The 24,440-nt window shown below is 35.6% G+C and overlaps 1 protein-coding gene across 4 annotated transcripts in view; it reads right to left on the reverse strand.

The window, feature by feature from the left end:
* ANKRD31 (ankyrin repeat domain 31) overlaps nt 1–24,440 on the reverse strand; it is a 143,771-nt gene that overhangs the window by 103,681 nt on the left and 15,650 nt on the right. For 2 of the 4 annotated variants that reach the window (XM_045495679.1, XM_045495686.1), the window contains exons 3-7: nt 20,549–20,655; nt 19,341–19,381; nt 14,431–14,507; nt 12,246–12,289; nt 1,807–2,081 (exon numbers count right to left, since the gene is read on the reverse strand). In XM_045495679.1, coding sequence (XP_045351635.1) covers nt 1,807–2,081; nt 12,246–12,289; nt 14,431–14,507; nt 19,341–19,381; nt 20,549–20,655 — 544 coding nt within the window. Of the gene's footprint in view, nt 1–1,806; nt 2,082–4,881; nt 5,440–12,245; nt 12,290–14,430; nt 14,508–19,340; nt 19,382–20,548; nt 20,656–24,440 lie in introns of all 4 variants that reach the window. The other 2 variants (XM_045495705.1, XM_045495695.1) reach the window with 2 other exon arrangements.

Consider the following 24,440-nt stretch of genomic DNA (forward strand, 5'->3'; position numbering starts at 1 on the left):
TAAGACCTGAAATCATAAAACTCGTAGAAAAAAACACATGGGTTAAGCAACATGACATTGGTTTTGGGCAATGATTTTTCACATCTGGCACCAAAAACCAAGGCAAAAAAAGGAAAATAAACGAGGGCTACATCAAACTAAAAGCTTCTGCACAGCACAGGAGACCATCAACAAAATAAAAAGGCAAGCTACTGAATGAGAGAAAATATTTGCAAATCATTTATCTCATAAGGGGTTAATATTCAAAATACATAAAGAACACATATAATGCAACAGTAAATAAACAATCCAATTAAAAAATGGAAAAGGAACTAAAAAGACATTTTATTAAAGACAACATCCAGGGGTACCTGTGTGGCTCAGGCCTGTGTGACACTTGATTAAGTGTCTGACTTGATTTCTGCTCAGGTCATGATCTTGCAGTATGCAAGTTCAAGCCCCATGTTGGGCTCTGCGCTGACAGCTCAGAGCTTGCTTGGGATTCTCTCTCTCTCCCTCTCTTTCTGCTCTTCCCATGCACTTGCTCTCTCTCTCTCAAAATAAATAAACTTAAAACAAAGACATCCAAATGGCTAACTGGTACATAAAAAGGTAACCCAGATCACTAATAGCAGGAAAATGCAAATGAAAACCACAACGAGATATCACCTCACAAGTGTTATTTACAATGGCTACCATCACCACTTCTGGATATTTATCCAAAGAAAATAAGATTACTATCCTGAAAAGATATCTGCACCTCCAAGGCCATCACAACATTATTTACAATAGCCAAGGCATGGAAACAACTTAAGTATCCACCGATGGATGAAAGGATAAAGAAATTTGGTATATAGGGGTGCCTGAGTGACTCAGTCATTTGAGAGTTCAACTTTGGCTGAGGTCATGATCTCACAGTTCATGAATTTGAGCCCCACATCAGGCTCTGTGCTGACAGCTCAGAGCCTGGAGTCTGCTTCAGAGTCTTGTCTCCCTCTCTCTCTGTCTCTGTTATTTGCACTGTGTCTTGCTCTCCCTTGAAAATAAATGAACATTAATAAAAAATTTAAAAAAGAAAATTAGTGTGTGTGTGTGTGTGTGTGTATATGTATACATACACACATATACATACAAACACATACACACATACATACACACACAATGGAATATTATTCAGCCATAGAAAAGGAAATCCTGCCATTTGTGACAATGTGAAAGGACCTAAAGGGTATTATGCTAAGCGAAATAAGTCAGACAAAGACAAACACTGTATGATCTCACTTATATGTGGAATCTAAAAAAAAACAAAAACAAAAACAAAAACCCAAACTCATAGATACAGAGAACAGACTGATGCTTGTCAGAGGCCAGGGGGTGGGGTAGTAGGTGAAATGGGTGAAGGTGATCAAAAACTACAAACTTCCATTTATAAGATAAATAAGTCCTGAGAATGAAATGTACAGCATGATAAATGTAGTTAACAATTCTATACTGTATAGTTGAAAGTTGTTGAAAGAGTAACTCTTAGAAGTTCTCGTGACAAGAAAATTTGTAACTGTGTAGTGATGCATTTTAACTAAACTTATCTTAAAAAAGAATGAAAATTAGCATTAGGCTGAAATACACCAGATCTCCCATTACCTTTAAAAAAAAAGTAGAAGAGTTTTCTGGGTTAAAAAAATAACTGTATAGTAAATAAGGCAACAACAGTAAAAAATAAAGTTCTTCACTTAGGGGTAACTGTACAGTAACGCTAATGTTCCAATCATAGATTTATCTATAAAGTCTATAGCATATCTAGAGAGAAAGAATAATTTGCTAGCATACCTGAAATTCTTAGTTGAGGACTTCTTATTTGTTTGATCCTCACAGACAAGTATCTTTGGTAAAATCTTTTCTGGCATCTTATACATGTCATCTGTGTGCTTTGCATCTCTTCCTGCTTTCAGTCTGGATGATCTCCTCAACACGCACAGAGTGTCCTGGTCAGACCTATTTTCCAATGATTGTGAATTTTCCTTATTATTTAATAGTGAATCACAAGTGGTGACATTGTGATGAACTGAAGTTTGCAATCCAAATGGATTTGGATCTTCTAGAGTCTGTAATAAGATGTAAACACATAAAGAAATAATTCTAGCAATGCAAAAAAATTAAGAATGAGAAGAGGGGCACCTGGGTGACTCAGCTGGTTAAACCTCTGATTCTTAATTTCAGCTCAGGTCATGATCTCACAGTTCGTAAGTTCAAGCCCTGTGTCAGGCTCTGCGATGACAGCACGCAATCTGTTTGAGATTCTCTCCTCTCAATCTCTCTGCCCCTTCCCTGTTTGTGTACACTGTGTCTCTCTCTCTTCTTATCTCTCTCAAAATAAATAAACATGAGGGGCGCCTGGGTGGCTCAGTCGGTTAAGCGGCCGACTTCAGCTCAGGTCATGATCTCACGGTCCGTGAGTTCGAGCCCCGCGTCGGGCTCTGTGCTGACCGCTCAGAGCCTGGAGCCTGTTTTCAGATTCTGTGTCTCCCTCTCTTTCTGACCCACCCCTGTTCATGCTCTGTCTCTGTCTCAAAAATAAATAAACGTTAAAAAATTAAAAAATAAATAAACATGAAAAAATTTTTAAATGAGAAGAAATTAAGTATTATCTTGTCCTTTGATTACATAAAAATGCCTCTTATAAGATGAAAGTACAAAAATTCACATAGTGAAAATTTTAATATTACAATAATAAAGGATAATGCAGATTTAAAAACCTAAGAGAAGAAGAGGAAAAATAAAAACTATTTTTATCACTATTCATCCCTAAATTTCAAGGGCAAACCTAAGGTTACTCTAGGTGCTTTAATGTCACAGGAAATGGGTAGCAGAAAATGATGAGAGACATATAAAAACAATAGAAACGTCGCGCTAGACCAGATCAATGTTCCAATCAGCCCAGTGTTTGTTGTCTGACAGTAGGAAGGATATTTTGCGGGACAAGACAGTAGATAACTTTCGTTACGTTAATTTTAAAAGATTACCAGTATATCATGAATGACTCTAACTTACCCTAACAATACATTATAGATTTAACCTTCATGAAGATGTAAGTATTTTTATACATATCATGTAAACCTTTCTTCAGCTTATTTATATATCCAGCTTACAAAGCTTTTTGGGGTATAAGTTCCATATTTTTATTACAGCTGAGTAAAAAGGTATTTAATTTGTTCTAAATCAATCTCTTTTTTAAAGAATTTCTTTTGTTTTGAACACTTGCTAATTCGTGCTCTATTAATACCGATCAACTGTAATTTCCTACATTTTACTCATATTACCTCTTTTCAGATTAGAATACCACAATATTTAATTTAACCTTCGTGCCCTATCCCCATGATTAGTTTTTATTTTTCTAGATTTTTTTTAGTTTTATTATGTCTGTATTAGAATGCTTTTTATGAGAATTTCACACAGCATTATGCCAGGTATGTATTCTTCAACATGAGCCTAGAATCATGTTATATAAAGTGTCTCAGGTATATTCATTAGAGTATCCTGGCAATAGCCAAAAGCAAAAGAAGAAAAGAAAGAAAACAATCCAAATGATAATTAGTGAATTAGTTAAAAAAATTATATTTTATATATGTATACACATACACAAAATATCCATATAGTGGAATAGTATTCAGCATGTAAAAAGATTTAAGTAGTATGCTACACTTGCTGACACAGATAACCAAGATGTATTATTATTAAATTTAAAAAACAAGTTCCAAAATGTCAACTATACTTCAATTAAAAATATTTTTAAAAGTCGCAAAGTATTATGTATAATGGAGTCTCATTTATATAAAGTAAACTTACATAAAATATGCACAGAAACAGGGGCACCTGGGTGGCTCAGTCAGTTGAGTGGCTGACTTCGGCTCGGGTCATGATCTCACAGCTTGTGAGTTCAAGCCCCGCATCGGGCTCTGTGCTGACAGCTTAAAGCCTGGAGCCTGCTTTGGATTCTGTGTCTCCCTCTCTCTCTCTGCCTCTCCCCCGCTCACACTCTCTCTCTCTCTCTCAAAAAATAAATAAACATTAAAAAAAAAAAAAAAAAAGAAAAAAATATGCACAGAAACAATTGGAGACAGATACACCAAACTATTTCTGAAATGTGGAATTGTGGAGGACTTTTTCTTATTATTATGTATTGCTGTCATATTTGATTTTTCTTTATAATCAGGATGCATTACTAATGCAGTCAGGAAAAAAAATTTCTTTAAAAAGTAAAAAACCTGTCAACATAAAAAAGAGACTTGGCAAGTGGTAGCCCACTGCAGGGCCTCCAGGCATAATACTGCAGGGATTCTAAACCCAAGGAATTGTACCACTTGACAGGATCCTCAGACACAGACTTCAAAGTTCTGCTGAAGCCACGCATAACTTTTCCCTCTCTTGGAAGCTCAACCACGTATGTTCTATCCTTAACCAGAAATTAATGTGCAATATCTCATCTCTACTCCACACCCAGGGAGACATAGTGATTTTCTGAGCTAATGGGAAAAATTCTGGTAAATAATTATTTCCTTCATAAATACAAGCAATATAATGATACGTCTTCTCAGGTCTTTTGGTGAGAAACTTACATATTTTGACATTTAGACGCCTTGAAAAGTCTACCCCAGGCATCTCTAGAAAGATCAGTTTATACTTTAAATTCAAAAGCATCTTCTGAGCATTGATATTTGGGTAGAAAATATGAATTTAAAATAAAGTATATTGGCAATGAAGACTTGCCAAAGGTCATTATAAAAGGCAAAATGACAGACTCATACTTGCACTTACATGCTGCAGTGAAAGATGCTTGTCCTGCAGCTCAGCTAACTTAGAATCTTGGTCAAAAAGCCGAGGAGAACAAAGAGACTCCAAGTTCACCTCTGTTATTTGTATACAATCTTCACCGGTCTGAGACATCTTGGGCTCCACTCCTAAACATTCATTTCCAGCAGTGAGACTGCTGCCTCCCTCTGTTTTGTGACAGATGGGTCCCACAGTGGCTTCTGATAATGTGTTTAAGGCTGCTAACAATTCAGCTGGCAATACATTATCCTTTGTGTTTTTTAGTAAATCTCTGTGACATGTCAAAGACACTGATATGGAACTTGGAGACTTGCTCAATGGGTTGGTCAACTCTTTAGGATCGAAATCACTCATTATTTCAAATAGTCTTTCCTCCTGAGTGATTTCTGGTGATGTGAGTAACCTTTCTAAGGTAGACACAAATGTTTTAAGAGAGCTTTCTTCATCTTTGGTTTCTTCAGAATTCATGGTCGACATGGCTTCGTTTCTAGACTCAGAAAACATATTTGGTACTGCTAAGATCTTCTCTGGCTCTATTAACGATTTCTCCTTTACAACCACCACATTGGATACTCTAAGAGCAGTACGTGAGAGAAAGCTAATTTCAGGAGACTCTCTGTCTGTGCTTAGTTCCTGTGTGTTCCAAATAGGAATTCCATCATTATAGCATATATAAAAAATTAAAATTAAAACTTTATAGTTTTCTAGTTTATCATCTTGGGAAATTACCACTAAAAAGTTTCAACAATTTCCTTCTGCTTCCATAAATAAAAACACTCTTTACTAATTTCCTATGCCAAATCACTAATGACTCTGAATACATCTACAGTGGACCAAGAGTGAAAATGGCTGGGTCATAATTATAGATGCCAATTATTTGTTTAGCTAAGTTTACATTATCTGTGCTAAGAGAAGAGGCACAGATGGCATGTATAGTTAAATTAGAAACTGATCTCAAAAATTCACTGGAGTTAATAACCATAAAATTCTCCTTTGTCTAAAATAACACTGAATTTTTATTTACTTATAATGTTTATTTATTTTTAAGAGAGAAAGAGCAGGGAAGGGTCAGAGAAAGAGTGGAACAGAGGATCTGAAGCAATCTTTGTACTGATGGCAGAGAGCCCAACGTGGGGCCGAAACTCAAGATAATGACCTGAGCTGAAGTCAGATGCTTAACAGATCATGAGCCTCTTAATCACTACTAAATTTTTTAAAGATCAATAACCAGTAATAAATTTGGTGTAGTTTCACCTACTTTTTATTCCCCACCTCAGTATGAATATGTAAATGTGAAATAAAAAGGCCAAATGACAAAAGGTCAGAGGAAAACAGAGAAGAAATAAAGATGGTTCTATGTAAATATTAAAAGCCCCAGGTATAAATCAACTGTGGTTGATTTAAACACATAAAACAAAGCTTATATTTTTAAGTGACTATTATTTTTCAAAGACATCATCTTAATAGGTTATACCTATTCTTATAGTTTTTCCAATGTTCAAAATATCGTTAGACTTCCTCTTTTTGAAATTGGTTTCAAAAAATATTGATAAACCACTCAAAAAAATGTCTCAATACTTTAAAGACACTGCACTTTTTTCTAACCATTAAAAACTGTTAATTTGCTTGACCCTAAATAACAGAATGAGTTTCAATGACTTTTGGCTATTTCTAAAAATCAAATCCACCTTCCAATGACACAGCACTCTAACAGAATGCATTGTAATTTGTAAGCCTTCCAATGTTCTGATTTGATTTGAATAAGAGAAGTGAAAACCATTTTATTCTTCCCATCCGTTCCAACTGCCACCATTTAACTTCTCTGTAAACAGCATACAGAGTTTAAGAAGACATTTATTTATTAGTAAACTATAATTTGCTCACAAAAGTAAAAGGAATTTAGAAAAAATTCAAGAACCCAGATCCTACCCATTCTTTAAGTCACAGTACAAGGTCTCATTCCTATTTGAAGGCCTTATATCTACTAAATTCAAGGTCATTGGGGCACCTGGGTGGCTCAGTCAGTTGCGCATCTGACTTTGGCTCAGGTCATGATCTTGAGCTTCGTGAGTTCGAGCCCAGCATTGGGCTTGCTGCTGTCAGCCTGTAGGCGCAGAGGCCACTTCAGATCCTCTGTCCCTCTCTCACTGCCCCTTCCCTGCTTGTGCTCTCCCAAAATAAATAAATATTAAAAAATAATAATAAAAATTAAAAAATAAATTCAAAGTCATAGATATAATAAAGTACATATGTTGGACTCTGCCCTAAAGGAACTTAATTTCTAAATGAAGACTGAAGGCATAAACACAAAGACATCAAATACAGTATAAACAATGTCAAAAACACTGTATGAATTCAAATGAATGGCATAAACAAAAGAGTCTAGTGTTACAAGAAGTTTTCTGGGGGAAAAAACCAGAAGGTAGAAGAGGGTTCTCATGACTGCTTGAAGAATGGTTGGTTAAACAAAGTTAAGGTTTCTTTACCATAAGACTTTTGAGAGCATGTGCATTAAAATCTCTGAGGAGACTTTAGGATATAGGTTCTCCAAATTTTTTTGTTCACAAATATCCTTTTTCTCAAGATCTCATCTACTAATGTCATAGGATGCAAGCGACTGAAAAATGCTGGCATAGTCAGTGAATAACGAATGCTTAAGAGGGAGCCATTACTTTGGTCAAGATTACCAGAGTCATCTGAGACAGATCCACACAGGAGAAAGGACTTGAACCAGAAATTAATTTGTGAAGGATTTAAAGAAGGCAAAAACACATGTTAAGTACCACCTAGGTGCCAGACACCACGAACTATCATTGCTCTCAGTCCTCACAGTAATCTTGTGAAACAGATATTGCTATTGGTATTTTACACACGTAAATGGACACACTTGTCCTTGAAACACACTATCTGGTTCCAAATGTTATGTTCTTTCCCTTGCTTTCTGGCTCCTGACTTAAACAAAAGCATGGAGATGGTAATGTGTAACATACAGGTGAGATAAAATAAGGTACAAGTATGGCAGGGTGGACCTGGGGAGGTCCTTGACTACTTGAGTCTGTTGTGGGCAGAGTCAGTCTTACAGTTCTCTGATTCCCCACGGCACTCAGCAGAAAACAAAGCCAAAACAAGCACTCAACACATGGTTAGTGATTAGCAACTGGAAGATGGGAAAACAGTATCTAGCAGGAAATATTGAAGGAACTGGGGTAACACACAAACAGAAGGCATTTCTGCTACACCATCTCAGCAATTAGTTTGATAATAAGTTACATACTTCTCCTCTAGATAAACGGTAAGAGACTAATAATACTGGATAAGAAACACAGATCAATATACAGTATAAGGAAGATGGCAGAATAGAAAGACCCTAATCTCACTTCATTCCACAGATACAACTAGATAACACATGAGTAAATAACTCAGAAAACGACCCAAAGACTGGCAGGACAAACTCCATAGGTAAATATAGAGAAGAGGCCACACTGAAGAGTATAGGAAGGACAGAGATGCAGTGGGGAGCTAAAGAGATGTGCGGAACCTTCCCTGAGGGAAGAACTCCAGGGGATGGAGAGAAGAGAGAAACATACCATCACACTGACGGGAAGGGACCCAGGTAAAATAAATCCCTATAACATTTGGCTTTGAAAACCAGAGGGGCTGAATTTCATGGGTTTTCACAACCAGTGGGACTTAAAACCTAGAACTTTAAAAATCAATAGGCTCACCTCTTGGAGAGCCAGGAGGGTAAAAGGAAACTAAGTCCCCACACTTAAAGAGACAACACAAAAAAACAGCCAACAGAGATATACCATAGAAGCAGCAGTTTGGAAAATACTTGGGGAACAGGGGTGGGAAATTTGTTTACTCATCTCAGAATGTGTGCCAGAGGTGCAGGGATAGTTGGAAGACTTCTCCAGGAACAAAGTAGCTGGCAGGTGCCATTTCCTTCCCCATACTAAACACCTGGCCATATAGGGGGACCAGTGGGATATAGACAGTTGCTACCTAACTTCTAACAATACATCTAGCTCCCATGGATTTTATGGATCCTCCCTTCCAACCCTACCAGGCTTGGTCCCCACCTGCACAGAACTGGGAGCAAATCTTGGTAACACTGTGGTCCCACCACTAAGCACTTTTTGGATCCACCCCCTCCAAAAAGCTCTCAGTCACAGCCCATCCAAAGAGATGCAATTAAGACTCCGTACAAGCTGCCCTGACAGGGGCCAGCACCACTTCAAAAGAGACTCCTGCCCCGGGGAGAAAGAAAAACCACAACATACACCAGTCTAAATGCAGCCCCAGTAGTGGGTGAGGGGCAGACTACAGCTTGCAGCTTGGAGCCTACTTCAGATTCTGTGCCTCCCTCTTTCTGCCCCTCCCCCACTTATACTCTGTCACTCTCTCTCTTTCTCTCTCTCAAAAATAAACAAACATCAAAAAAAAAAAAAGAATAGTTAATATCTATTGTTCTCAAACTATTCTAAAAAATGAAGAGGAAGGAAAGCTATCAAATTAATTCTAAGAGGCCAGTATTAACCTGATACCCAAACCTGATAAAGACATCACAAAAAAAAATGACAGGCCAGTATCTCTGATGAACACAAATGCAAAAATCCTCAATAAAATGTTAGCAAACTGAACCTAACAATACATTAAAAAATCATTCACCCCAGTCAAGTGGGATTTATTCCCAGGATGCAAGGGGTGGTTCAGTATTTACAAAACAATCAACATGATATATCACATTAACAAGAGAAAGGATAAAAACCATATGATCATTTCAATCAATGCAGAAAAAACATCTGACAGAGTACAACACCTATTCATGATAAAAATCCTCAACAAAGTCGGTTTAGAGGGAACATACCTCAACATAATAAAGTCCATATAGGAAAACCCACAGCTGATGCCATACTCACCTAGGTTAGGAATGAGACAAGGATCCCCACTCTCACCACTTTTATTAGTGGAAGTCCTAGCCACAGCAATCAGATAACAAAAAAGAATAAGATATCCCAACTGGGAGGAAGAAGTAACACTTTGACTATTTGTAGATGACATGATAGTATATTTAGAAAATCCTAAAGACTTCACCAAAAAACTACCAGACCTAATTATTCAGAAGGTTGCAGGATAAAACATTAATATACAGAAATCCACTGCATTTCTATTAACTAATAATAAAGAAGCAGAAAGAGAAATTAAGAAAACAATCCTATTTACAACTGCACCAAAAAGAGTAAAATACCTAGGAATAAACCTAGCCAAGGAGGTAAAAGACCTATACTCTGAAAACCATAAAGCACTGATGAAATAAATTGAAAACAACACAAAAAAATGGAAAGACATTCCATGCTGATGGATAGGAAGAACAAATATTGTTAAAATGCCCTTATTACCCTAAGCAATATACATATTTAATGCAATCCCTATCAAAATACCAACAGCATTTTCCACAGAACTACAACAAATAAACCTAAAATTTGTATGGAACCACAAAAGACCCCAAATAGCCATCTTCATTCCAAAGTGAATAACTTTTGGATTTCTCACATTTCATTTTTCATCCTAGGCTGGTGGCAGATAATCAGGTTAACCAGTATACACAGTGATAAGCAAATTTCCACAGGTCCTAAAATGTCAACAAGTTCACACACACTTTTTATCAGAAATAGTGCTTGGAAGGACCTATTTTTTATATTATGTTTTTAAAAATAGGTAGTCCTTAAGTGACTTTGTTTCAAAAGTTCACATGTGAGCTATGTGATGTTTAATTAACTGGTGTTGACTTCAAACAATAAAAATTCATTAAAAGCCATATTGATACATTAAAAAAAAAAAAAAAAAAAGACCCTGAATAGCTGAAGCAATCTTGAAAAAGAAAAATAAAGCTGGAAGTATCACAATCCCAAATTTCAAGTTATACTACAGAGCTGTCATAAACAAAACAGTATGGTATTGGCACAAAAACAGACACACAGATCAATGAAAGAGAATAGAAAGCCCAGAAATAAACCCATGATTATATGGTCAATTAATCTTCAACAAAGGAGGCAAAAGAAATGAGAAAAAGTCTTCAACAAATGGTGCTGGAAAAACTGAATAGCTACATGCAAAAGAATGAAACTGGACCACTGATACCATACACAAAAAATAAAATCAAAACTGATTAAGAACCTAAATGTGAGGGGCGCCTGGGTGGCGCAGTCGGTTAAGCGTCCAACTTCGGCCAGGTCATGATCTCGCGGTCCGGGAGTTCAAGCCCCGCGTCGGGCTCTGGGCTGATGGCTCAGAGCCTGGAGCCTGTTTCCGATTCTGTGTCTCCCTCTCTCTCTGCCCCTCCCCCGTTCATGCTCTGTCTCTCTCTGTCCCAAAAATAAATAAAATAAACGTTGAAAAAAAATTTTTTTTAAAAAAAAAGAACCTAAATGTGAGACCTAAAATCATAAAAATCCTAGAAGAGAACCCAGGCAGGAATGTCTCTGATATCAGCCATAGCAATATTTTTCTAGATATGGTTCCTAAAGCAAGAGAAACAAAAGCAAAAATAAACTCTTGGGACTATAAATAAAAAGTTATGCAGCAAAGGCAACAATTAACAATCAACAAAACTAAAAGACTGAATGGGAAAAGATATTTGCAAATGACATACCCAATAAAGGATTAGTATCTAAAACATATAAACAATGTATACAGAAGTCCCCGGGGGGGCTCAGTCAGTAGAGCGTCTTACTGACTCTTCATATCAACTCCAGTCACCATCTCGCCAATTGTGAAATTCCAAATTATAGAAGCAGTGCAAGTCCATTGATAGATGGATAAAGAAGAAATGGTATATACATAATGGAATATTATTCAGCCATAAAAAGGAATGAAATCTTGCCATGTGCAATAAATGGACGGATCTAGAGTATAATGCTAAGCAAAGTAAGTCCGTCAAAGACAAATACCATATGATTTCACTCATGTGGAATTTAACAAAACAAATGAACAAAGCAAAAAGAGACACACCAAAAAACAGACAGCTAACTATAAAATACAAACATGCTTATCGGGGGGAGGGAGATGGGGGTAGGGGTGAAATAAGTGAAGAGGATTAAGAATACACTTAATTCTTAATCTTGATTAACACTGAGTAATTTATAGAGTTCTTGAGTCACTACATTGTACACTTGAAACTAATATAACACTCTGTGTTAATGACACTGGAATTAAAATACAAAAAAGAAACACAGATCAAGACAATACTATTAAAGATAAAGGAAGAACAAATACTGGAAGCGGTTGTTAGACAAGGATACACTTCTATTTATTGAAAAGGTTTAGTCATATTCTCACAGAGGGAAAGAATCTAAATGGCTAAACTTTAATCAATATAATGTTTTAAAAATCTAAACACATGATCTGCATAGCCAATCTCTGTTATATAGACCAACCTTTTCTGGGTATGGTAAAATTTCAGGATTTTCAGCCTCAGGCCCTAGAAGATAACATACATTTTACTCCAGTTTTATTAAAGCACTAAAAACATACCCTCTCACTTAGCATTTCTTAATCACGTAACTTGAAATGACTCCCTCAGACATTCGTGTGATTTATAAAATATTTTATAAATATTATACCTATTTATTGATGTAAAAGTATCATTACACTGGCAATAAACTAACAAAAGAAAATTTTTTCCATTTCTTTAAAATATACTACTTTACATGAAGATAGGTAAAATTATAATTATTTAGAATTGGTTCAGCTAAAACCCAGCTTCTCTATTTCGGCTGAGTGATTCTAAGAATAGGTAAGTACAAAGAGCACAAAATCTTATCTCCTTTCTCAGGGTCATTATCTTCTCCATTATGGGTAATAGAATATAAATTAATTTATGCTGTCAAGTTAGGCATGTAAAGGAACACCCCATGTAGGGGCCAAAAGGAATCAGGAGGTTGTCCTAAATATGACTTCCCCTTTACCTCCTCACTCTGCTCCCTCTGCAATTCATACCAAGTGAAGCGGAAGGAGGATCAGGAAAAAAGGTATTTCTCAAATTCCATTCCTCTTGCTTCATACCTTCACCATCAAGGACCAGGTACTCTGACATACTTAGGTAGGAATTTAGGGCTCTTTGGAATTTCAGGCATATGCTTGAGTCATTCACTGGTTTCTTTTGATTAGGCAGTATCTAGAGCTACAGCGTAATCCAAGTAATTGTCTGGTAACCTTACCATGCATCCTCACAAGCAACACAGGTTTTTCAGGAAAAAATAAGCATAAATACGCTTATCACATGGTGCAAAAATCTGCATCTTATTGTTTTTTTGTTTTGTTTGTTTTACCTTTGCCATTTGATGATGACAAAGCTATGAAAATCAACTAGGAAGGCTAACATCATGGCATTGCACACCCTCACAGGATGAAGAGCAAAAAGTTATTATGAATAAATAACTTCTTATCCTTGCATTAGAATTCTTTGTGCCAAGCAATGATGATAATACATGATACTGTGTATATCTTATCATTTAAAATCTTATCTCTAGTTGTTTAAAATTTTAGCACAAATGAAAGAAACACTGTAATACAATAGATACATTTTCAATTATCTCTTTTTTTTTTTAACTGTCTGATCCTTGGGGAGTTAGTTTAAAAACACAGAAAAAGACTTCATCCACTTTTGCCTTCTCTAAATTGTAAAGCAAATCCTCAAAACCACCTCCTTCTACATTGTTTTTAATCACCTCATCACCAAAAATGATCATTCTTCTATGCTAATACTTACTATTTTTAAAATTTGACAAGCTGGTATAATAAAATATAGTATACTAGTTTGACTACTATATTAAAAATAAATGTTATTTAGAGAAAATTCTCATTTTCTAGCTACAAAATTTACTTAAAACATTTTTTACAAATTAAAAAAATTTTGTGGAGTTTTGGTCTTTTAATAAATTATTAAAAGATTTTGTACATTTCCTACTAACACTTGAGACAAAATGTAGTAGTAACATGAATGTAGAAAAAAAGAATTCTCAAGTGCCAAATGAGAAGAAAATGCTCAGAGGAGCTAAATTTTAACTCATAAACAATTACAACAATTACTAATTTGTTTATTTTGATCATTCTACAATTTGGTTAGTATTACTTTTGAACGATTGTATTAGAACAGAGCTAGCAATACTAGCTAACAATTTAATAGTTTCCTTACATGTAATTTAACCTAAAGTCTAGGATGATAATAAAATGAGCTTCCTGTTCTGAACACTCTGAAAGGAATAAAAGGATGAGGGAGTTGCAGTGAAGTGCCAGAAGGGAAAAGGAGCGTCTAGTCACAGCAGCTTCATGGCAGCAAGAAAAACCACGAAGTCAAAATCCTGGTGCCCATGGCACTTTTAAAGGCTTGCAACTCAGAAGTTCAGTGAGGGTGGTGGTAAGAATGCACAGATAGCAACAGCATCATATGGCATGCGTGGCTTTCAGAAGGCCACATGTCTTGCATTTCCCACACTTTTAACTTCCTACTCATTTGGCCTTCTGAGAGCCACTAACGCAAATAAATCCATATCTAACTAAGCCTTCTATTTTTAGGCAAAGAAAAATTTACTTTGTATGACTCTACCCATAAAAACCTACCTTGAATGCTTCGGTGGTTCAGTGAAAGTTCAGCCGGGGGAAATGACTCAGTGACCACTGGAAAACTTTTTCTATGCCTAAGAAATCAATCAATTAATAAATAGATACAAATTCTGAAACGTTAAGAAAAAAACACTTTCTCATTCAAATACAATTTAACCTTTTTTTTTCATTTAAAGGAATTTCAAAATTGCATGATTTTTTTGCTCCACCATTTTAATTACTTTTACAATTACTACCAATTTGCTAACATTTATACTTCAAGTATTTACAAAAATGAACAAGCTGAAAACTTAATGGTGAAGTTCAGGACTATAAACATAATAACCTTACATTTAGATGTAGAAGTCACTTTGGGATGACAGCACCAAATAGGGATAGTGGGGGAGAAAAATTGGTCCTGGTTTATGTATCTCGGTTATCGAAATCCTACAATACATTGAAAGCTTGTCATTATAGTTTTAAATGTAAGTGAAAGTCACTAATGAGAAAATTCTCAGATATTTATAATATCTTGTATTTCACAGTAGGCAAAGAACACATATGAAATATTGATGGAAAGAGATTGAAAGCAAAATAGGAGTCATGCTACCCTGCAATTTTATCATCTGCCCTGGGATAATTAAAAGTTGACTGAAGAAAAGCAGTCAGTTAATTATTTTTTCTTTAATCTAATTTACTACACAAAGGCAATCAAGATATCTCTCTTAAAAAAAGAACAAAACCCTCTTGTTCCAGCTGTTTTGAGAGAAGTTTTACACATCAGGCATGGTTACTTGAAGCCTAAGCAAGAATAATTAATTGAACACTCTCTCCTGTCTAAAAGCAGAAGTGATCAATATACGCTACCTTGAAAATGGAACTGAAGCTGCTCATACAGAATAATTTCTATGAGGCAAATAGGAATGAATGTTGATTTTTTTCCCCTAAAATGTGATTCTTTGAGAAGAACAAGCTGACTTAAAACAAAATAAAATCATAGTCTGAGTCAACGACTGAATGTTTTTCCTTAATTACAAAGGAGAATTTAAGACATAAGTCTGAAAATAGAGCAAACTTTCAACTAAATTATTAAAAAATAGTTATTTATATTAAGTAACAGAGCAAATAATGTAAATGTCTAACAGAGGAATAATTAAATGCATTATTAGTATACAGTCAAGTTATACAGTGAAATATTGGGAGATCACCAAAATTCATGTTTTTAAATAATATTAATCACATAAGAAAATAATTTGATAATTACTAAAAATTTTTAAAAAGGAAACAAAAAATTATAGAATGACTCTAATTTTGCAAAAAAATATAAACAGAAGTAAAACTATAAAAAAGCCTAAAATAAAATGTACCAAAATGTTAACAATGGGTCTCTAGGGCATGGATGCTGTGTTAGCCTTACCTAGTCTTCTTTCTTCCTCCATTTCTGTAGATGAACTTACAGTGCTAATATATTCAATAATAGAGTTATTTTAATAGGGTGGTTCTCAAACTTTTTGTTCTTTGGTCTCCTTTACACTCTTAAAAATTACTGAGAAACTCAAATGGCTTTTATTTATGTGCAATATATTATATTTATTTAATATAATTTTTATAATTTTATATTTATTGGTAAATATATTTATATAATCATTTTATATATAATATATATTTAAAATATATATTTATATTTACGTATAATTTAAAATAGAGAAATTTTAAAAACTAATCATTAACTTAAAAATAACAGTGAAAGCACATTTATCACGATGAGCACTGAGTAAGATACAGAATTGCTGAATCACTACATCATATACCTGAAACTAATATAACACCGTATGTTAACTATACTGGAATTAACATAAAAAAAAATTAAAAATAAATAAAAATAAAAATAACAATAATAATCCAGTAACGTTAATATAATTTTATGAAAATTTATTATATTTTTCAAAATGAAAATGTGGCATTATTTAACATTTTGAAAAAATTATGGCTTCATATAAGCCAGTTGTCATCTCATTATCTGCTACAGCATTCAATTTTTTGCCAAGCATTGTTTTTTTAGTTCTTTGTTTGTTTTGAGAGAGAGATCTGGGGATGGGGAGGAAAGGGGCAAGGGGGAGAGAGAGGGAGAGAGAGAGAGAGAGAGGGAGGGAGGGAGGGAGGGAGAGGGAGGGAGAGAGAATGTCTCAAATAGGCTCCATGCTCAGCACAGAGCCTGACCTAGGGCTTGCCATGACCCTGGAATTATGATCTGAGCCGAAATCAAGCGTCAAACACTCAACCAACTGAGACACCCAGGCGCCCCACCATACAAATACTGTTTTATTTGAAGTATATAACAAAAATCTGGCCTCATACAGGTATGCAGTTGGAAAAGGAAGGAGTATTTTAGTAGTCTTTTTGGATAACTCTAGTATCACACCAAAACTCTAAAAGGAATAACTTTACAGGTGAACTGGAAATGTAGAAATTGAAACACCAATGAACTTTTTGTATTCTGTCACATTATAACCCATTGGTCTATTTGCACTTTGAATGGATCTTTCACCTGCATGTGATTTTGTGACATTATGCATTTGTCTTTTAGAAAATACTAATTCACTGAGTTATGCAGATCTTCCTTATACTGACAGATTATTAAAAATCAGAAAGATCACCTTTATAAATATTACCACTGATCTCACTGGAAAATTTTAACTACTGGGAAGCCATAAAGGTTGAGGTGGTAAAAACAAGTTTTCCTAACCTCTAATTTTCACTTGAAAGCTAGAACTTTTTCATTGGCAACAAATATCATAAGCTTTTCCTTGAAGTGACTGGCTTACTTCATTCATTTTCAAGACCATGTCTGCCATACACCCAAGTATGAATGTTATTTTGTCTGTCAATTATTCTTCCAAGTTCAAAGAAACAGTGAGCTAATTTTCTTACAATATTTATAACTCAAACAAATGCACAAGTGTTCTTAAGACAACTATCATGCTTCAGTATGCACAGAAGTACTTAAGCATACTTTCCCATCACTGCACAGCACATCAAGAAGATATATATTCAAGGGTAGGAATTCAATAAAACAATAACCTTTCTGCTTCATCAAATGCACTAAGTGAAGCTGGGTGTTTTCTTCCTTTTCTTTTTTAAATGCTAGTTCATGGGAGTGAAAATTACAGTGACTACTAATACTAATGGGTGCCACTGCCCTGATTCTTACTAAGGCTCCAGCATTTTACCCACCACCTTCTTTAGCACTGTATGTGCAAATGACAATACTATGAAAGAGGCAAATAATGTGTTAGTATTATTATGAAAATGCCTTTTAAAAATTTTTTTTTAAGTTTATTTCTTTTTTTTTAATTTTTTTTTTTTTTTCTTTCAACGTTTATTTATTTTTGGGACAGAGAGAGACAGAGCATGAACGGGGGAGGGGCAGAGAGAGAGGGAGACACAGAATCGGAAACAGGCTCCAGGCTCCGAGCCATCAGCCCAGAGCCCGATGCGGGGCTCGAACTCACGGACCGCGAGATCGTGACCTGGCTGAAGTCGGGCGCTTAACCGACTGCGCCACCCAGGCGCCCCTTAAGTTTATTTCTTTTGAGAGAGAGAGAGAGAGAGAGAGAGAGCACAATCAGGGGAGGAGATAAGAGAAGTGAAGAAAAAGAGAATCCCAAGCAGGCTCGGAGCTTCAGTACGGAGCCTGATGCAGGACTCAATCTCAGGAACCATGAGATCATGACCTGAGCTGAAATCAAGAGTCAGATGTTCAACCAATTGAGCCACCCAGGTTCCCATGAAAATAGGTTTGATCTCACAGACCCTCTAGAAAAAGTCTCAAGGACTCTGAAGGGGTCTGCAGACCATACTTTGAGAACCGTTTTTTTTTTTTTTTTGTTTTTTTTTTATATGTTTATTTAGTTTTGAAGGAGAGAGACAACAAGTGGAGGAGGGGCAGAGACAGGGAGACAGAGTGGACTCCGAGCTGACAGCAGAGAGCCTGATGCAGGGCTCGAACTCACCAACTGTGAGATCATAACCTGAGCCACAGTCTGATGCTTAACTGACTGAGCCACCCAGGTGCCATGCAAACCACTGTTCAAAAAAAAACTGAAAGGATAAAGCCTTTAAAAACACAATAATTCTACAAAGTCTAATTTCAATAAGGTCTACAAATTCTTCCTTCATGTCATGCTATAAATTTACTTTTTAAATAACATTAATAGAGAATCAACTTAATATGAACCAATCCTCATGAAATGAAACTTATCTAGAATATTTGTAAATAACACTTATGCTGCTAAAGGGGCATTTGTTTTTCTTCCAAGATTTTATTTATTTTTAAATTTTTTTTTTTAACGTTTATTTATTTTCGAGACAGAGAGAGACAGAGCATGAACGGGGGAGGGTCAGAGAGAGGGAGACACAGAATCTGAAACAGGCTCCAGGCTCTGAGCTATCGGCACAGAGCCCGACGACGCGGGGCTCGAACTCACGGACCGCGAGATCATGACCTGAGCCGAGGCCGGCCGCTTAACCGACTGAGCCACCCAGGCGCCCCTTCCAAGATTTTATTTAAATTCAAGTTAGTTAATGTACAGTGTAGTACACTTTCAGGAGTAGATCTAAGTGATTCACCACTTACATATAACACCCAGTGCTCATCCCAACAAGCGCCCTCCTTAATGCCCATCACCCATTTAGGCCATCTCCCCACCCACCTCCCTCCATCAAGCCTCAGTTTGTTCTCTATAATTAAGAGTCTCTTATGGTTAGCCTCCCTCTCTGTTTTTATTTTATTTTATTTTTTAAAGGGACAACCATTTAAAAAAAATACAATAATTCTAAAACTCCTGAGAAAATGAAGACTTGTTTTAGTGTGTAAAATTACAAAAAAAAATCTACAATATAACAAAGCCAGAAATTAATATACTTACTGGAATAGATCTTGACTTTGTTCCATTTCATCTTGAGCCTGCTGGGGGCGGGGGGGAAGATTTTGTTTCTAAATGATAAATGCTAATACAAGAACTAAAAATTTAACATTTAAAATAATCTTATGTTATTGTTTCTTAGCATTTTTTGTTGTGGTAAAATATATATGTAACACAAAATTCACCATCATAACCATTTTATACATACAGTTCTGTGGCATTTTGTGCAGACTGTTGTACAACCATCATCAACCTCCAGCTAGAGTACTTTTTCATCTTTTTCAATTGAAACTCGATACTTATGAAGTACTAACTCCCCATTCACCCCTCTCCCAACCCCTGGTACCTACCCTTCTACTTTCTGTCGCTCTGAAACTAAGTACCTAATATAAAAGGAACCATATAATATTTGTCCTTTTGTGTCTGAACTTATTTCACTTATAATGTCTTCAAGGTTCACCCATGCTGTACCATGAATCACTATCTCCTTCTTTTTTAATTCCACTTTATGTATGTACCACATTTTGTTTATCCACTCAACTGTTGACGGATGCTTGTGCTACTATCATCTTTTGGCTACTTGAATAATGTTTCAGTGAACAAGGATGTACAAATATATTTTGGAGTCACTGCTTTCACTTATTCTGGGTATATACCCAGAAGTTCCACATGAAAGAGAGATAGATAAGGAAAGTAAAGAGAGGAAGAAATGAGACATTTTCAACATCCCCCTTTAAAAAAAAAAAGGCTTGGGGCGCCTGGGTGGCTCCGTCGGTTGAGCGTCTGACGTCGGTTGAGCGTCCGACTTTGGCTCAGGTTATGATCTCGTGGTTTGTGAGTTTGAGCCCTGTGTCGGGCTCTGTGCTGACAGCTCAGAACCTGGAGCCTGCTTCAGATTCTGTGTCTCCCCATCTCTCGGCCCCTCCCCTGCTCATGCTCTCTCTCTCTCAATAATAAATAAATGTTAAAAAAAAATTTTTTTTAATAAAAATAAATAAATAAATAAATAAATAAATAAATAAATAAGTAAGGCTTTCACCAAAGTTACAACAAAGAAACAGAATGACTGGTTAAGAAATGATAAAAAACTGAACAAGGGAAGAAAGAAAGAAAATAACAGACAAAAAGAATTAATCATTAGTAATTTGTCACTCTTTGAGATAGCATTTCCAATTTTTAATAAGTATGTATTTAATCAACATGCTACCTACCTGTAAGACTGCCTTGTCATTAAGAGGCATTATCTTATTTTTACTCATTTGCTCTTGGGGATTATCTCTCAGTTTAAACCCAAGTTGAATCTCAGGAGAAAGTTTGCCTAGAATGAAACAATCATAAATCCTTTGAAAATAGTCTCATTGCTCTGCTTTGGCAACAGCTCTATGATTTTATAGAAACTACAAAATGTCATTTAAATTTATTTTGTGAATTGTAATTTCCTAACTGCCACTTCTGTATATCAAAGTTTTTAAGTTATTAATTTCAAAGAAACATATATACTACACTGGAATAAAACAACACTTGATATTTATTGTTTCAGGATGAATGAATGCAAAGGATAAGTAAAGACAATATACAGACTTAAGCCCCACTAGAAGGAGTATTTTCTTTTTTTAAAAATTTCATTTTAGGTCATTTTTAAAAACTTGTAATGCTAGTATAAAATACAAAAACAGTCAGAGTTTTGTGTTTTTAAGATGGGAAATTGAGCTCCTATTTTAACTTTTCTTCTCAGTTCCTGAAAAGAATCCAAACAAAGGAGTTGTTTTTTTTTTTAAATAAAATCTGAGAAATGAGAAAAAATGAAATATACCCACCAAGGATCAAAATGAGAATGTATTAGAGGGAAACCAGAGGTGCCTGAATAATCAGTTGGTTGAGCATCTGACTCTTGAGCCAGAGTTCAGGTCATGATCTCATGGTTTGTGGGATCAAGCCCCATGATGGGCTCTGTGCTGACAACGCAGAGCCTGATTGGGATTCTCTCTCACTCTCTCTCTGCCCCTTTCCCACTTCTGTACTCACATGCACGTGCATGGATCCCGTCTCTTTCTTAAAATAAACATTTTTTTAAAAAAGGGAAACCAAACATTGGTAAACAGTATGTCACTCAACAAAGGAAAAGGAGGGGCTCCTTCAGAAGTAACTATTTGGATTTCTTCCATCAGAATCTCAGAAAACCACCCAGCTCAGAGCAAATCCAACAAAAAGACTGAAGAGGGTACACTGGAAGCTCTCAGTGGGTCTCACACTTCACTGAGCTTGCTGTTTGTACCAAGGAGCTCAGGATGAACGCTATGGCCAGCTACTCTCTGTGGGAAGGTATCTTCCCTACCAGATACAGAAATGTACTTAAAACCAAGGTTGATAAAATAATGCAGTGATGGCACAGCAGTAAAAAGAGCCAAAGAGATCAAAGAAACAAAAAAAGTGGAAAAAAAAAAATATATATATATGCCCTACAATGTATCTGCCCCCACAATAATGGTATTTTAAACAGTGGCAGGGTGCCTGGAGGGCTCAATAGATTGAGTGCCCAACTCTTGGCCTCAGCTCATGTCATGATCTCATGGTTTGTGGGACTGAGCCCTGCATCAGGCTCTGGGCTGATAGCATGGAGCCTGCTTGGAATTCTCTCTCTCCCTCTCTCTCTCTGCCTCCCCCACTGGCTTGCATGTGCTCTCTCTCTCTCTCTCTTAAATAACATTTTAAAAAAAGAAACGTTTCTTCTTTTCCATACCTATTTTCAGATATCCATAAAAATTAAAAATGGTTCACAAGAAGAAAGCACAGAAGAAAATAATCTACCACTTAAACAGCTACTGCAGAATTGCTCTTTTTGAACAGTGACAATTGGTGACGAATTTTTCTACAAGTATTTAAATTGACCTAGAAGGTGCCTGGGTGGCTCAGTCGGTTAAGTGACCAACTCTTTCTCTCTAAAACAAACAAACAAACAAACAAACCTAGAAGTGGACCCAGGAAGTATAGAAAAGTGGTAGGTGAAAGGTATTTTTTAAAAATATATGTACTACATATCAATGAAACCATATTGTATTTGTCTTTTTCAGTCTGACTTATTTCACTTTGCATAATCCCCTCTAGGACCATCCACATGTTGCAACTGGTATGAGCTTTCTTTCTTATAGCTGTGTACTGCTCTGCTGTGTATATATACCACAACTCCTTTATCCATTTTTCTATCAATGAACACTTAGGTTACTTCATATCCTGGCTACTATAAATAATGCTGTAATAAGTATAAGGGTACATATGTCTTCTAAAATTAGGGCTTTTATTTTCTTTGGGTGAATGTCCAGTAGTGGAATTATTGGATCATATGGCATTACTATTTTTAATTTTTTGAGGAACCTCCACACTGTTTTCCATTGTGGTTGTACCAATTTACATTCCTACCAGTAGTGCACAAGGGTTGCTTTTTCTCTATATCCTCACCAACACTTGTTATTTCTTGTTGTTTTGATTTTAGCTATTGTTTTGTTTTGATTTTAGCTTGTTTTGATTTTAGCTATTCTGACAGGTCTAAGGTAAAATCTCATTGTGATTCTGACTTGCATTTCCCTGATGATTAGCGATACTTAGCAAAAGACATACGTCTGTTGGCCATCTGTATGTCTTCTTTTTTAAAAATGTCAGTTCGAGTCCTCTGCCCATTTTTTACTTGGGTTATTTGCTCTTTTAGGTGTTGAGTTGTTTAAGTTCTTTATATATTTTGTAAATTAACACCTTATCAGAGATAGCATTTGCAAATATTTTTTCCAGTTCCGTGGGTTGCCTTTTTGTTTTGTTGATGGTTTCTTTTGATGTAGTCCTAACAGTTTATTTTTGTTTTTGTCTCCGTTACCTTAGGAGACAACTAGCTAGAAAAATGTTGCTAGGGCTGATACCTGTGTTCTCTTCTAGAATTTTTATGGTTTCAAGTCTCATATATGTCTTTAATTCATTTGAATTTATTTCTGTATATGGTGTAAGAAACTGGTCTAATTTCATTGTTCTGCTTATAGCTGTCTAGTTTTCCCAGCACCATTTATTGAAAAGACTATCTTTTCCCCATTGCATAGAAAAGACTATCTTTTTCCCACTGCATATTCTTCCTAATTTGTCATAGTTTAATTGGCCTCATAAGTGTGGGTTTATTTCTGGGTTCTCTACTCCGTTGCAGTAATCTTTTGTGTGGGTACCCATCCTGTTTTGATTACTACAGCTTTGCAGTGTATCTTGAAATCTGGGATTGTGATACCTCCAGCTTTGTTCTTCTTTCTCAAGATTTCTTTGGCTATTTGAGCTCTTTTGTGGTTCCATACAAATTTTAGTATTATTTGTTCCAGTTCTGTGAAAAAATGTTGTTGGTATTTTGATAGGGATTCATTGAATCTGTAGATGTCTTTGGATCATACGGGTGTTTTAACAATATTAATTCTTCCAATCCATGAGCATGGAGTATCTTTCCATTTGTTTGTGTGATTCCAGAGAATAATTCTTTCATCTCCTTGGTTAAATTTACTCCTAGGTATTTTACTCTTTTTGCTGTAGTTGTAAATAGGATTGTTTTCTCAGTTTCTTTCTGCTACTTTGCTAGTAGTGTATAATAAGTCAGACTAGGAAAGACAAATACCATATGGTTTCACTCATATGTGGAGTCTAAAAAACAAAACAAATGAATACACACAGAAAAGGTGAATCTGACCTGTAAATACAGAGAAGAAACTGATGGTTGCCAGAAGGGAAAGGGGTGGGAGGAATGGAAAAAAATGGTGAAAGAGAATGGAAGATACAGATTTCCACTTATGGGATGAATAAGTCACAGAATAAAAGGCACAGCATAGGGAACACAGTCAATGATATTGCAATAATGTATGTTACAGATGGTAGCTAACACTGTGGTGAGCCTAGCATAACCTATACAAAAGTTAAATCACTATGTTGTACACATGAAACTAATGTGACAATGTGTGTCAACTGTACTCAAATTTAAAAATTTAATATATATAAATAAACCAAGGATATTTGGACCTAAATTTCAGCCTGAAATAATCAGATTGGTTATTTAAATAAATTTTTTTTAACGTTTATTTTATTTTT

The sequence above is a fragment of the Leopardus geoffroyi genome, chromosome A1 (genome assembly GCF_018350155.1).
Source record: "Leopardus geoffroyi isolate Oge1 chromosome A1, O.geoffroyi_Oge1_pat1.0, whole genome shotgun sequence".
Lineage (NCBI taxonomy): Eukaryota > Metazoa > Chordata > Mammalia > Carnivora > Felidae > Leopardus > Leopardus geoffroyi.